Source organism: Miniopterus natalensis, chromosome 5 (genome assembly GCF_054644295.1).
Source record: "Miniopterus natalensis isolate mMinNat1 chromosome 5, mMinNat1.hap1, whole genome shotgun sequence".
NCBI lineage: Eukaryota > Metazoa > Chordata > Mammalia > Chiroptera > Miniopteridae > Miniopterus > Miniopterus natalensis.
In genome coordinates, this window is record NC_142085.1 from 33,892,984 (window position 1) to 33,909,614 (window position 16,631).

Sequence of the window (16,631 nt, forward strand, 5' to 3'; positions counted from 1 at the left end):
GTCGCCCCACGCGCCCGCTTGGGGACTGGCTGGTACCTGAAGGGCAGGGCACACACCCCCCTTGCAGACAGACGGCAGGACCTGGCGCAGCGGCGGGAGAGAGCCGCGACCTGCAGTTTCTCCTCTGGACACGAGGCCGACTTAACCTCCCGGACAGCTCCAAAGCCCCAGAGAGAACAAAACCAAACTCGCGCCTCGCAGACGGGCTTTGGACCCGGTCCCCTCCCGGGGAGGGGGGCAGGCGCAGCCTGGGCGTGGAAAGTGGAGGGAGAGAAGGAAGGGGGGAGCCTGGGGCTGGGTGTGCGCGCGTGGGAGCGCGCCTCGGAGCGCCCCGCACCACCCGTTCCAGCCCCGGGGGCGCTTGGGGAGGAGGAGTGGTAGCCGCGGGAATCAGAGGGAGCGAAAGAAACCCTCTCAAAGTGACGCCCCCCAACAGGGTCCGGATTTCGAATTCGAAGCTAAAGGCTGCTAGCAATTGGGACTCCTCTTCCTCCTGCGCACAGCCCCGAAGCCCCGGCCCCCGAAGCCGCAGCGGTTTGCTAGCTTTTTGCTTCCCTTCGCCCCCCGCCCGCCCCGACTCGGAGGTCGACGGCCAGAGGGACCCGGGTGCGCCTCGGCTTCCTCCTCGAAACCCGCCAGCGCGCATGAGGCCGCTGCCCCCGCCGCAGGCACTGGCGCCCCCCTCGCGGTGCCCGTGGTGATGCCATGCCCCGCCACCACGCGGGAGGAGAGGAGGGCGGCGCCGCCGGGCTCTGGGTGAGGAGCGGCGCGGCGGCGGCGGCGGCGGGCGGGGGGCGCCCGGGCAGCGGCATGAAGGATGTGGAGTCGGGCCGGGGCAGGGTGCTGCTGAACTCGGCGGCCGCCAGGGGCGACGGCCTGCTGCTGCTGGGCACCCGCGCGGCCGCGCTCGGCGGCGGCGGCGGCGGCGGCCTGAGGGAGAGCCGCCGGGGCAAGCAGGGGGCCCGGATGAGCCTGCTGGGGAAGCCGCTCTCCTACACCAGTAGCCAGAGCTGCCGGCGCAACGTCAAGTACCGGAGGGTGCAGAACTACCTGTACAACGTGCTGGAGAGACCCCGCGGCTGGGCGTTCATCTACCACGCGTTCGTGTGAGTACCCGCGTCCCACGCGCGCCCCGCGCCACGCCCGCTTCGGGGGGCCCGTGTGCCTGGCCCCCCCTGGAACGCGCTCCGTGCCCACGCCCTGGCCCGGCGCGCGTGCAGACACCACACACACACACACGCACTCGCGCGCACACGTGGTGGCTTTTATGTCTTTGCACGTGTTTATGGTTTTCCTCATCGAGCGTTCCAGCCCCGCAGCCCCACCTCGCCCACCTCTCCAAACTGAGCCTTGTCTCCGAGCACAGCCAACAAGCTGTCCGGCAGCCTTGGGCACCAAAGGCGGGAGCGGGGCAGACGCGGGACCTAAGCCGCGCGGATAACTGGGAGCGGCTAGGTCCCGAGACACGTAAACTTCCACCGAGATGCGCGCCTGGGAGCTAGGAAACGCGGAGGCGGGACGCGCGCCCCGGGAGGCTCGTGAGAGTTGGCTGGCGAGGTTAGGAGGTGACGGCGGGGTCCGTCGGGTGGAGCGAGTCTGGGGGGCGGAGCTGGGGAGGCTGCCGCGTGGTGGGGGAGGCAAGCTCGGTTTTAAGTGCGCCCGGAAACATGCCTCGCCACCACCTCAGCCGCCACCAACGGAAAATCTGTCAGGGTGCGCAGCCCTTCCAGCCACAGAGGTGGCCAAGGTCTGGAGGAGGCGAGCAGCTCCGAGCGAGGTGATGCTCCCCAGACGGTGGTGGAGGCCCGCGGGGAGCCTGGGGCGCTGCAGCCCCCCCCCCCCAAAGTGCAGCGGTGGACGCGCGAGGGGGCCGCCCAGGACGGGGCTCAGGCAGCGGGCTCAGGAGGCACTTGTGGCGCTGAGTCAAAGTGTGTGTGTTAAGTAAGCCTTCGCCATCTAGCAGAGAATACTTAATGAGAAAATGATTGGAAGCAAATGTTTATTTTTCCCTTAGGCATTTAAAACCTTTCAGTGGCTTTAAAGTTTACTACTGTTTTTCCCACAACGTCCATTCATTCAGTCTCCTGTTAGAGTTAGGTTTATCTGGACATTTTAAGGTAGTTTTATGCCATTATGCCCTTTTAATTGCGTCTTTTTTCTTCTTTTTTTTCTTTTTCTCCTCTCAGTTCTTCTTTTTTTTTCCCCCCCTGCTTTTTTATGTTAAAATAAAATATAAAGAAGTCACCCTTACACCAGTGGAGAAAGTTGCGGCCGCTGGTACTTCCTTGTTTCCCAGGAAATCGGTTTTGAACACGTGAAGTAGGTTTCTTTTAGAAATGAGGCATGCCATCCAAACATTGCTCTCACCTGGGATGGAGGATTGGCACCGACAGACAAATTTTGAAATAACATAGAAGAAGGCTCTGGTTTTGTAAATAGGTGAACCTGGAATTTGACCACGTAAGAGTCAGGAAATTGGTGGAGTCTACAATCTGTGGGGCTCTGGTGTCTGGAAAATTTTACAGTCCCAGATTGATGTGAACATGTAGCATTAGGTAGAATATTCCAGCCAACTTTCCATCTTACAATGTACACAAGGAGATCGTTGTGTTGCATTATTATTACATCAAAAGGTATAACATTTATTATTCACTTATGTAAGTTTCACATTGATTTAGATGTGGTTACTGTAATAAATGATAGACGTACAGAGTCACTACTGATGCTTTTCATGTTCAACCTCTCCGAGTTGATATATAATTAATCCCATTACCTAATGAGCCTGATAAATTATTTTGACCTGTCAGGATCTACTAAAACATTTAGCGACAATGATCTGTGCTCAATTTGGCAGCAAAATATATACTATATGGATAATGACTTTTTAAAAAAAGAGTATGCTTAAAATACTCATAGCTTTGAAATTTACATCATGATGTCATTCATGGCCTTTAACTTTGGGTAAATTATGCATTGTATATTCAGAGAGGATTAGAGACAAACTTTGTTGGTGCTCACACTTTATGTGTCCTATGTTGTTGCCCTTGAACCTGAATGAGTGCTTCTTGTAATGCAACATTTTTCCCCCCAAAATGTTCATGTGTAGCAAGTTTCTGTGGCCTTACAGAATTTCTAAATTTTGACAAATAATTTTTTTCAAGAGGTTCAGGTTTGGATAATTCTCTATTCACCAGTCTTAATCAGTCTATCAATGTCTTTAGTGGTAGATATGAAATAAATTATATAGTTTTCAGTATGATATGCTAATGTGAAGTTTTGTATTACACATTTCTGGAGTCTGAAACTGTAATGTTTAAGCAATTAGATAGGGGTGCTAGGTCCACATTAACACAAAGAGGGAATGAATAGTATCATTTTCTGGGAGGACTGTGCAACTACAGCTAACCCTGGGGGACAGGCCATCTTTGGCAATTGCTGTTTATGATTTTAAATGGGCTTTAGAATAGTTGGGCTTTATGCATTAAATTAATAAAAGAAAGTTACTTTGAACTGTGAGTCTAGCAAGACTATTAATAATAAAGGAAATTATAAGAAAACTATTTGTGGAGGGGTGTAACTAACTAATTCTCTGCCAGCCTGGGAATCCCCAAATCTTACTTTAATAACAGTTTTTGTAGCACATTAAGGTTCTTGCCAAGAACAAGTGCGCTGTGATTAATGAGGTACTTCAGGGATGGATTTACTTGGTAGACTCAAGTTTTCACTGCCAAGAAGCAGGAAAAGAGTGTTTAAAGCTCTGTTTTAGGTAAAGAAAATTTTTTGTTAAATATGCAGAAATCATTATTATAATGGTATTTTTAGTTGTATAAAATGTGGTGTAAAGTGTATATATCCTAGCCTCCTGATGAGATGGCTGACAAGAACAAGAGATTACCTACTTCACATACTTGCTTCCAGTCTTTATAAAACGGTTATTAGAGAGTTCGTTCCCTTACCTTACCATTCTTTAGGACTTACCAGGCAGCTATGTTTCCTGGTTTCCTGTTTCCTGTCTTCAGCTGTTCTTCAGTTTAATAGACAAGCTATTCAAGTATGAGGAGACATAGCTCTTTGAATGTTGTTTATTTCTAATTCCTCCTCTTTTTAGGAAGAGTTTAGGAGAATAATGGTGGTAGTAGAGGAACACATGATGGGGCTCCATATATAACTTTGCACTGATGCAGCAAATGTTAGAGAAATAGCATGGGAAACAGTGTGGCAGATACATGTAATTCATCACTTTGTCCAGCGTATCTTTGCCTGGTGTAATGCCATGGATTGGAATTTACAGATACTTTAAACTAGAAATAGTCCAGTCACCCAAGCTAGGAACCTGGAAGTCATCCTTGACACCTTCATTTTTCTCATTCTTGCTCCTAATGGCCACTCAAATTCTTTGTATTTACTTTCTAAATGTTTTTCAAATCTGTTCCCTTTTCTCCTTTGCAACTGTCGCTAGCTTTCTGTTTCTCAGTGTATCTCCAGTGGATTATGTGTAATATTCTCCTACTTAATCATCTAGCTTGTGCTCTCCTCAATTTTCCTGCTTCATTTTAACACCATAATGTTTTCCCAAAATGCAAACTTCATCATATCATTCCCTTGATTAAAATCTTTCCGTGACACTTCACCATCTACTCATTCATGCATTCATTCATTCATTCATTCATCCATCCATCTGCAAACGTGTCTACTATGTTCTAATTCCCAATTAATAAGGCAAAGGCCTCCATTCTCAAGGAGGAAAATGACTTCACAATGGAATGACTACAAGCTTGTGAACAAGTACGAAACAACGTTATCTGTGTTATATAGAGGTAAGTACAAAGTCTCATGAGAAAAGAGAGGGAAGTAGAGATGAAGGGAGAAAGGTAAGCGCAGGCTTCAAAGAGGAAGTGAGGAGTGAACTGTTTTGACAAATGAGTGGTTAATTTTTAGGCGCTAAAAGCAAGGAGAAATGAGCAATCCTGATAGAGAAAACAGCTTGGACATAAAAGTGGAATTGTGAATCAACACAGTAATTCTAGATACTGTGAAGTTTTTGCAGGGTGAGGACAGCTGCAAGAAAAGAGAGTAGAGAAAAGGCACACACACCTGAACTTAGCTGGCCTCGGATGCTGGCCAGGGAATCTGGTGTTTATCAGATAGGCAGTAGTGGTCATTGAATGGTGATAATCAAAGGAATGATGTAATCAGATACAAATTTTGGAAAGATCTGTCTTTCATTGACTCCATAAATGGATTAAGGGTGGAAAAAGGAAGTCAGTGTGGCCTGGAAAAAGATGATAGTGGTTGTCCAAGTTTTCCATTCATTCTTGTATTAATCCATAAATTCATTCTACAAATCCCTGTTGACTATCTTCTCTATGTGTCATGGACTGTTTTAGAAAGTTGAGAGATGATTACCTAAGGAACTTAGGCAGTAACTGTGAGGACAAAAAGAAGGAGTTTAATTAGAGAAATGTGAAGTAGGTAGAATTGGCAGATTGTTTTCACCAGTCTGATGTGTAGTGTGAGAAGGATGATACTGACTTAGGTGATGTAGACAATGGAAGTATCCTAAACCAGTACTGTATGGGACAAACGAGGAGGGGCACATTTTCAGGGCAATATAATGAGTTTAGATTTGGACTTGATGAGTTTCAGATGTTTGTAATTGGAGATTTTAAGTGGTAAAAACACAACTGTGAACCAGGTACACTCAGCCCCTTTTAACCAGACCATTTTTGGCAAGTAGCACTCAACAAAGTATTTTTGAATGAATGAATGCATTTACAAATCTAAAGCTTAATCTAGATGTCTAGATTAGATATTTATATTTGGAAGCCTGTAGAAATTCTTTGGTAGTTAAAGCAATGGGTAGGAGGAGTGGGATAGCTCAGAGATGCAGGATAAGATGTAGACATGGTGGAGGACAGTCTGGGGAATACCAACATGAAGCAGTGAATGGAAGACTGACTCCATAGGAAAACATGACAGAGCAACCAAAAGGCCAGAGAAAAAGCTGGGAAACCTTATTTTCACAAAATCGAAGGAGGGAGTTTGTGGTCTTCAGTTTCCAGTGCTGTAGAAAGGACTAGAAGAGGAGTGTAAGATTTCATTGGATTGGTCATGAAGGAGGTCACTGATGGCCTTTGCTACAGCAGCTTCAGTGGAATACTGAGGGTCATAAATGTGATGTAAGTAGATTGAGTGTGTTAAGAGTTGGGAAAGTGGAAACAGTAGTTAAACTCCAAATTTCTTGGAACAGCTCACAAGACCCTTCCTAACAAGGCCTCTGCCTATCTTTCTTGCCTCATCTCTAATTTGCACCCTGAGCCTCAGACTTACTGTCCTGTGTCTCTCTGACACAACTTTACTCATGCAGTTCTCTTGGACTCTTCCCACTTCTTGCACCCTGGCTGTCCAGCTCCTACTGTTTCTTCACAGCACAATTGAAGGATTACTTCCTCTTGGGCACCTTTCCCTGCCTGCCACAATGATTGAGGCACCCCTTGTCTCAGGTTCCATGGCACTCTAGGAATGTCATTATAAGGGTGCTTGCTCCACTGTGTTGTCATTGTGTGCTACTTGGTCTGTCTCTCCTTCAGGAAGGTGAGCTCCCCACACAGAAAATATACTGATCTCTGAATACCATACCTAGCACAATGCATTGTATCTAGTAGATCTTCAATAAATGCTTGCTTAATGAGTAAGTAAATAATTTTCCTTGGAAGTTTTCCGTAGAGGAATTGCAGAATGAATCGAAGCTGAAGGAACTACCAAGCCTTTTTTATTTTCTTGGAAGATACTGATAAATCACTTAAGAGGAAAAGGGTATGGGATTAGAAATAGGAAACCAATTTCTTTGTTCCCAACTTTCCCACAAATTAGCTTTGTGACTTGGAATAAATCATTTCACCCTTTTGAGTCTCCAAATCTCTATCTGTGAAATGGGCACAGTAGTGTCTGTGATCCAGCCAAGATGATAGAGGAAACTGTGGATTGTCTAAATACTATCATAAAGAGAAGGAGTATTTGTAATACAAAGTGATCTGATCTTTTTTTTAAAGCCTGTGACATATACTAACAGGTCAATGGTGAATTTCTTGGTGGTAAGATTATTGCTGATTTTTATTTTTAATTTTTATTTATTTATTTTATTGTTGACAGTATAACAGATGTCTGCCATTCTCCCCCTCTTTTTCCCCCTCCACCCAACCCTTGCTCCACCCCTGGCCTTCACCACTCCATTGTCTGTGTCCATGGGCTATGCATATATGTATATGAATTCTTTGGTTAATCTCTTCCCATCTCCCTCACCCCCTGTCCTCTGAGATCTGTCAGTTGTTCCAGGCATCCATTCCTCTGGATCAATTTTGTTCGTCAGCTTATTTTGTTCATTAAATTCCACATATAAGTCAGGTCATGTGATATTTTTGTTCTCTGACTGGCTTATTTCACTTAGCATAATAATCTCCAGGTTCATCCATACTGTCACAAAGGGTCAGAGATCCTTCTTTTTACAGCCATGTAGTATTCCATTGTATAAATATACCGCAGTTTTTTTATCCACTCATCTACTGATGGGCACTTGGGCTGTTTCCAGCTCTTGGCTGTTATAAATAACACTGCTATGGACAAAGGTGTGCATATATTCTTTCTGACTGGTGTTTTGGGATTCTTAGGATATATTCCAGAAGTGGGATCACTGGGTCAAATGGCAGTTCTGTTTTTAATTTTTTGAGGAACCTCCATACTGCTTTTCATAGTGGCTGCACCAGTCTGCATTTTCACCAGCAGTGTACTAGGGTCCCCTTTCTCCACATCCTCACCAGCACTTGTCATTTGTTGATGGCAGCCATTCTGGCAGGTGTGAGGTGATACCTCGTTGTAGTTTTAATTTGCATCTCTCTGATGATTAGTGACTTTGAGCATTTTTTCATATGTCTCTTAGCCATCTGTATATCCTCTTTGGAGAAGTGTCTATGCAGGTCCTTTGCCCTTTTTTTAATTTATAATTTTTCTTCTTTAATCTGATCTTTAGGGCCACCTCCTAAATGGTCACTTTAACTTTACTTCCAAGTCCTGGGAGGTTTATGCCACATAGTAGCCAAAGTGATCTTTCTAAAGAGTTCAGCAGAGCACATCACTCATCTGCTTGGAGGAAGAAATGTTTATCATTACCTATCTCTATCCAATCCTGAAAGTCAGGGGCTCTCTCTGTCACGTTTTCTGCAATATCATCACCACCCAGAACGGTGCCTGTGACACAGAAGATGCCCCATGCATACAGATCGCTTCACTTACTGATACTCCAAATCTCCAAAATATACTACTGGTTTCCTGGTGGAAGATAGAATTTTGCTCTGTTGACCACTCCCTGTGTCAGAACTCAATTCGACCTGATGGATAACTTTATTATTTACATATACATTTTACTGTGAATTAAGTCTACAGAAATTGTTCACATTTTATTTTTGCTTTTGCATTCCTTAAAACTCACTAATTTCTTTTAATGTAGAGAGACTTGTACAAGCTATACTGCTTTATAACCTGCTAACATAAAATGCAGCATGTACCCTTTAAATCTGTTTCCAGAAAATTTAAACAATGTTATAGTATTTGAGGATCATACTATAATTTAAAATGTTGAAAAGTGTTAAAATATTAGTATTGGGAATATGCTGACCTAAAAGAAATAAAACATAAGAAAAGACTACTTCAAAATGGAATGAAGGCTTGATACGAGAAACACTGTAAATGAGGAAGATAGCCAGCAACCTTTTGATTATTTCCAAAGAAGTGGTGCCAGCTTTAATTCTTAATTGCAAATGGCTATTTTGGCAGATGAAAATGCCAGGAGAGCATGTTTTATCCCAGCTCAGTGGTATGAAACTACTTAAAGTCCAATTGTTGAACAGCTGTAGCTTATAGTTCTGTGTAATGATTTGTAGATGTTCTCATTTTAATTTCCTTTTTCTTCAATCATTTACAAGTAGTCTATTTGAAGCTTTATTTGTTTGCAACCTCAGAGATAGATTAGCCACACAACTGCATTTTTAAATAATTATGGAAATTTTTTGATGGGTCTGAGAATTTCAAGTGATCCTTTGATCTTTTCTTATCAGTTTGTCTAAAGAATAAGTTTCCTAAATGTTACTGATATCATGTTTCTAAACTTAAAAATAGTTTGAATTTTTTTCATTATATATATGTATCATATATATCTACACATATATTATACACACACGTGTACATACACACTCTGTATCCTTTAGCAGAGAATTTTTTACTGCAAATATTTACATTTCCCTGATTTTTGCTCCTCCAAAAGTAAATAAGACATTTAAGTAAAGTGCAGTTTAAAAATAAAAAGAATCTTAAAGTTACTCTTGATAATGTGGAGATTATATTATAATTTGAAAGATATTTAAATTTAAGTAAATATGAAGAGATACACTTTTTACAAACTTAGTCACAGTGTTTGTTATTTCTATTTATAGTACCTGTGAGGTAATTCTAGAATTTCTATTCCTTCTTCAGTCAGTGGCAGGATGACCTTTTATAATGATCATTTTATAATTTCTCTCCTTTAAACAGTCAACTGAGTTTAATATTTAATTAGCAGCCATATGTGTACCAGTTAATGGGCTAGAGGCTGGTAGTTCAAAACAAGGAATGATGTAGACCTTGACTTCAAAGAAATTCCACTGGGGAAGATAATTAAATTTGAATTCAATGATCAACTTTACCTTTATCAATTTGATGACTATGAGCAAGTTGCTTCCAATACCGTCCACGTAATCTGTAAAACAGGAATAATAGTATTACATCAAGGTATCACAATATTATATATATACCTTGATGTAATACTATTATTCCTGTTTTACAGATAATATGATAGAGGTAATATGATAGAAGACTGTATTGCTGTGTTAAAGGTACAGGATTTTACCCTGTAGATGATAGGCAGTCTTTGAGGTAGGTGAGGTTTAGGCAGGTAATAATGCCATTGAATTTCCACTTTAGATTGATCACTCTGACAGCTATGCTATGACTGATGGCATGAAGGGGACAAACTGGAGGTAGGAGATCCATTTTGAAACTGTTGTTCCAACTTAGGCAAGGTATACTTAGGAAGTGGACTGGGGCAATGGTAGTATAAATGAAGGAAAAAATATGGCAATAAAATTAAAATGCATTAATGAGTAAGCGAATGTGGAAGATGCGGAAGAGGGACAGATTTGTTGTTTCCTGATTCCTGGCTTGGGTGGTTGGCTAGAAAATGCAGCCATTAACTGAGATCAAGAACACAGGCGGAAAAACAGGTTGAGGGCAGTGTTGGTGATAATAAAATGAGTTTAGCTTTGGAGATGCTGAGCTTTGAGTGACTGTGCAACTTTCAACTATATATGTCCAGCACCCATGGATGAAGATTTAAAACATCTAAAAGTACAGACAAGAGATAAAACCACAAAGCAAGCATGTACAGAGAAGGCAGTAGCTCAAGGATGGAAACCCTGGGAATACCAATATATAAGGAGCAAGCAGAGGAGAGAAATAAAAAGGAACAGACAAAAGGTTGGTTAGGTGGTCACGGAACCAAGGATATCCAAAGAGTTTCAAAGCATAGTCAACTATGAAATGTAGACATTGGGAAGGAAGATTGTTTATCATCAACATCAATCATTTTAATTATTGACTTGTTGCTGAACATTGTTTTAAATGCTTTACACGCATTAGCTCTTTTAATCCTAATAATTAACTCTAAGAGGTACTATTAGTATCATTTCCTTTTAACAGACCAGACTACTGAGGTAAGGCAAGGTTCAGTAGTCTGTCCGACGTCAATGACTGAGTTAATGGCAGAACAGAGCTTTGAACCAAGGCAGGTTGGGCTGTGTTCTTAGCCATTAAATCTTTTTTGTGGATGGTACCTGTCATATGGATAGCATAATTACAAAAACTACTTTGGGGTCTAGTATAGCTCTTAGCACTATAGTAAGTATAGTAAGTCCTCACTTAATGCTGCCAAGAGATTCTTGGAAACTTCAACTTCAAACAAGACAATTACAACAAAACCAATTTTATTATAATCTAATTGATATAAACGAGTCAAGCTCCTAAGGCATATTTCTGGTCACAAAAGCATCACTTCTAAATAAAGACCCAAACACTTCTAATATTAAATATTGAAATAAAGGTGAGTGATACATACATTTAAGGAAGATTAATTAAAGCAAGTAAGGTAATTCTTTTCCAACCCACTTATTCCAGTTCAGGGTCTTGGGTGGCTGGACCCCATCCTGGCAGCTCAGGGCACAGGGTGGGAATTCACCCTGGACAGGATGACTTTCTGTCATGGGGCACATTCACACACACACCCGCACTCACTCAGACAGGGACAGTGTAGACTTGCCAGCCAATTCACCTCCTGTACACATCTTTGGAAAGTGGGAGGAAAACAGAGTACCTGAAGAAAACCCACAGAGACATGGGGAAAAAGTGCAAACTCCATAGGCAGTGGCTCTGGCTGGGATTCACTCTTTTTTCTCTCATCAACATTATAATGATATGATGTTGAATGAATAGATGTTGTTCAAGGACCTACTGTATGTGCACGGTAAATATTTGTTGGAAAAAATGAATGATGGTTATAATCCTTTGAGAATTACATTTAACTTGGTAATATTAGGAATACTTATTTCTGTCTTCAAATTCTAACCAGCTCATGTTATAATTTTTCCATAAAGTTTTTCCTGGTAGCTCTAGCTCATTTCCTTAGCTTTATTTACCTCCCATAGCTTTTGTTATTTGGACCATGTATTTTAGCTTTTAGTGACATTTTTGTATTGTCTTTTAATTGAATTGCTTACCTAATTCTTTACAAAAAACTGCATCTAAAGAAATCAAAATACTCTCTTCTCTTGTATCTTCTATGACATCAATCCAAGGTTTTTATTCTTTATTTTTAATCAAAATTCACCTAGTTTATTGCTACCAGGGGGACTATTTGAATGTTATAGTTTTTTTTCCAAACAACTAGGAAACTTAATTTCTCCTAGTTTAAATTGTTGAGCAATTTGTATTGAGGATCCAAATTGTTATAATAGCTTCTTAATACCATTTCTTGCGAACATTAAATTCCTAATTTATACTTTCATTGCGGAATACCTACGATTCATTTTTAAAAATACCAGCAATTGCTTCATTTAAGTTTCATGATGGATGAATATAGAACCATTTACCCCAAACTGATTTTACAGGATTTTCTTTCTTTAAATAAATAAATAATATACTCTTGTTTTCTTCACACTAATCTAAATAAATTCCATTTATCCTTCATGCTTCTTTGTCTCCCCTCCCACATGTATATTTTTCCTGGACATTTTTCCCTTTCTCTCTCCCATTTGTCCTGTCACACTCCCTCCTCCCAATTAAATCATACCTAGTTGTTGGGTTATTGTTTCCTTCTTCTCTTTGCATCTGTCTTTCCAGAGTGGTGTTTGTCTTCATTTCTTTGTACTATGTTGTATAATTTGATTTCTCTTCCCCTTAAAGCTGTCTGCTCTTAATCAAGAGATGCATTGACCCTGTAATTGCTTAGAAGCCCCAAGACTGCACTGCATAAGTAGACTGGGCCACGTAATTTACACATCACACTGCAGTAATTAACAGAGGCCTCTAGAAAGATGTGGAGGTTAGAGAACCCTACTTTTCTTGGAGTTTTAGTTAGGCTCAGACTTTTAGAAAATAAGAAAGTGAGGCTAAAAATTGTCTATTATTTCTGAAATCTGGTGATAGATATTCAGTAAATAATTTTTAAAAGATCAAACTTTCCATTTTGGAAGTTGACTACTGTGTACACTTGAGAAATACATTGGACATTATTTTTATTCTAGATGGAATTATTTTAGAAAAAGGCACATTAAAAAAGTCTAAATATGTTTGTAATGTAGTTAAAGGCAGTTAACTTAAAAATATTTCTCTCATAGACTGTTATAGTCATTAGGAGTTTTCTTACTCAGTGAGCCAAGAAATAGATCTATAATTTGGCAGCAAAGAGCTGCAGTTTTCCTGTTTGATTGGGAGATTAAAGCATGGAATCAAAATATAAGTTGTCATAGGAGTAAAATGATATAGAAAGTCACCTGTATTTTTCCAAAGCATGACTTTTTGAATGATATTCCCATAACCTTTTGTAGAATGGGAACCAAGTTTGGGGAGTCCATTTCTTTAAACCTGTTTTCTCTCACACCTAATTGAATCTAGGACTGGGTGGAGTTGAGAATTTAGATCCTTCTCCCATGTTTTGAGTCATTGGATACATTTCTCAGCTTTCTGATTTGCAAAATTAAGACATACATAATTCTTCAGTGTTTGTTCAGTAACCTGACCTCATGCTATGTGTAAGGCCCTGAGTAGGAACCACAGGGCTGAATGGAAATAAAATGCAGCCTGTTCTCTCAAGAAGGATATTCATTTATCATTTACTGAGCTACAAAACCATCTCCCTGAACTTACTCAGGATAAAAGCAAAGGTTGGCCCTTCTCCAGCATCATTTAGCTATTGCTCCTGTTGAAGGGATTTACAAGGCAAACTCCAGGATCACCATATAGAGAAGCCAGTTCTCTTGACCCCTTGGGAAAGTTTGGAGCTGGGTGTCCAGCTGCCAGTGCAGGTGGGCGGGCATTCTGCTCAGGGCATTCTCACACAAAGACCAAACACAGGAGTTCCCACCGATCATAGTAATTTCCAAAGGGTAGTAATTAAACTAGTTAAACTAAATGTTCTAGTTAATAAAACATTCTGAGTATGTTTAATTTGCTCCAAAATATTTTCAAAAATAGAAAATGAGCTGATGCTTTATAATATTTTGGGGATGTTATTTTTTTTCCTCCCTAAAATGGCTTACAAACAGTAATGTGATCTAAAGTTTCTTTTAATCAAATGAAATGCCTGTTTATTTTCAGTATACGCTATAAGTTTCTAATATTATTAACTTTTGTTTTCTAGGACATAGAGGGAAAATATTATACCCAACCTTTCATGGGGCTTAGAATTCATTCATTCATATTTCTTTCTTTCACTCATTCGATATTTGAGTGCCCACCACAAACCATGTTCTTGGAACATTGTAGACATACTCCTTGCCATTTGATTTTGATTTACTCTCTTCAGGTGTGAAAATGGCTCTTTTCTTCAAGTAGAGAGTGGCACTTCAGAGTGAAGGTAAGGTGAGTAAGTGTAAGAATGTTTGTGCATTGTGATCCCTCAGGTACTCTTGATCCAGCTCCTTAAGATTACAACCTAACCTTTCAGATGTATTTCTGATGTAGACAGACAGTCTGGTTAAGGAATTACAAGGTGACATTAAATTAGTTTCAAATTTACCATGCCAGATGATAAAATCCGATAGCAGTTTTGTTTTGCTCCATCAAATGGAAAAACCAGCGAAGTTGAATGGCAATACACAAGACTTTGAGGGAACCCATTTATAACCTTCAAGATAGGATCTTGAACCCAAGGGGCATCTGTTCTTACTCATGTTGTCCTTGACAACTAGAAGAAATGACAGTCTCTTTATTTAGGGGTAACATTTTTACCAAGCTTGAACATTCAAATTGGCAACCAAAATTTTTTCCGAGAATAAAGCCAGGTCCACCAAGGGAAAAACACCATGAGATGGTTTAGAATCAGCCCAAAGGAGCCAGCTACCCTAGCTGCACAGTCTTACTTCAGTCTTGGCACTGAGATGGTCTTGCAGACCTTCCAAATGTAGGACAGTATTCAGTCATTCAATCTTTAATTCAGAAAGAAAAAAGTATTCAGTCATCACATGTGTGCCAATCATGTTGACTTCTGGACAGTCATCAGACCACCAGTTTGATTTGACCATACTTCAGTGTTCCTTTAGTTCTTCTGTCAGTAGAAGGGAATAGAAGGTGTTCCACTGAAAGTGGAAGATACCTTTAGCAGGATAGATTTCCTTACATGGTCCCAGAGCTCTGCTTCCAGTGTTGGACTCGATGTGTTACTTTACAAATTACTATTCCCAAACTAGTTGGATCATGCTGCTGAGAACCATTTTCCAGAGCTGGTGGGTATGGAGTTTTATTCCAGGCTTCGGGGCAGGAAGTGAATAATAAAAATATGTTTATAGATGGCACTAGAATGAGGTCACCTAGACAACCTTAAACAAGAATAGTCAAGAAACTGTCACATTGTGCTGAAGAAAAACAGAATATTTCTCTAATTCAAGGGTAGATACCATAATTCACAACTATCACCAGTGAGAGATCATACATTTTTCCTCCAAAAACGTTAATGGCAATTACCTGGATTTTGTTTGTTTATTTTGGTTTGTTGTTGGTCCAAAGTCCCTTTCCACATTGCAATCTTAATATAGATTTCCAAAGCACATTATAATACATTTAAAAGACCTATTTACAGTAAACCTGCTGTATTTTTTTTTTATACTTGCTTCAAGAGCCACATACTTGCTTCTAAAGCTAGTGGTTACTCCAGAATAAGTGTCTTGGAGCACATGGCATGGCAAGGGCCTGGGCCGGAGTATTAGTTCTGGGAAGATGAAGGAAGAGAGGACAGGAGAGCGTTCAGAGGGAGAAGAGAGTTTTTTGTCCTTGAGTGAGTCTGGTAGGCAAAAGAGATGAAAGAGTCCGAGTTCCCAAGGTTTCAAGCAAATGTGACTATGACCGTGCAGAAGTTGCTTAATTCTGTTTTAGGGAGCGACCAGATGTACAAGTGGACATGTACTCTGTTTAGGCTTCGGGAAAGAAAGACAGAAGGCCGTTAGTCACTGATGAGGTGATGGATGAAGAAATAATAAAGGCGTTGGGACAAGAATGGAGGGAGAGAAGTTTAGGGGATTCTGACATTTGGAAAGAAAAGAGGAGAAAGGCGTTTGTGACAGAGACAGAAAAGGGAAAGACTAGGGCAGTGGAGATCCACAGGGGGACCAAGTGTCAAAGAAGGGCTGCAAGGGATGAGAAGATTCTAAAGAGAAGTGAAGATGTAAATGTAAAAGGGAGCAATAATGTAGAAAGCCGGGATAAAGGAGGAGAGGCCAGGGCCTGGAAGAAAACCTGATGGTCGAGGAGTGGACATCAGCAGCTTTGTGTGTTAGGAGGGCATCTTTATCACAGGGGGCAAAAATCACGTCCTGGAGAAAGGGCCAAAATAGCCCACCTACTGGGCAGTGTGCTGGCACAGCACTCAGCATCCCAGAAGGCACCCCACAGCGAGAGGGGTGTCCTGGAAGGTATGACTGGAATGAGGACTCCCGGAGAGGGAGTGGTGTCCAGAGAGCCTCCTGTGAAAGTGGGGAAATCTGGTTTGAAAGCCTTGTTGCAGCCCCTAAGAGAGATGCTGTTAAGTGCAAAGCAGTTCTAAAGAGTTTGAGATAAGGCACCAAACAGTGCTTGGAGGGGAAAAAGAAACTAGATGAGGCTGCATAGCTGACAACTCTGGCTGAAGAGGGAGGGAGGAAGGCTGATTAGGGAGCAGCAGAGTCCAACTAAACCTTTCTTTATTCTCTAAGCGGCTGAAGGTCTGTACAAATATAAAAGCTTAGGGAAAGGGTCCCCCATACAGGGGAAAGATTAAAGTGAGAGAAGATCCTAGAGAG

At 41.4% G+C, this 16,631-nt stretch overlaps 1 protein-coding gene across 1 annotated transcript in view; it reads left to right on the forward strand.

The window, feature by feature from the left end:
- Positions 1 to 705: 705 nt before the first annotated feature.
- KCNQ5 (potassium voltage-gated channel subfamily Q member 5) overlaps positions 706 to 16,631 on the forward strand; it is a 447,964-nt gene continuing 432,038 nt past the window's right edge. The window contains exon 1 of the mRNA XM_087817475.1: positions 706 to 1,106. Coding sequence (XP_087673601.1) covers positions 706 to 1,106 — 401 coding nt within the window. The remainder of the gene's footprint in view (positions 1,107 to 16,631) is intronic.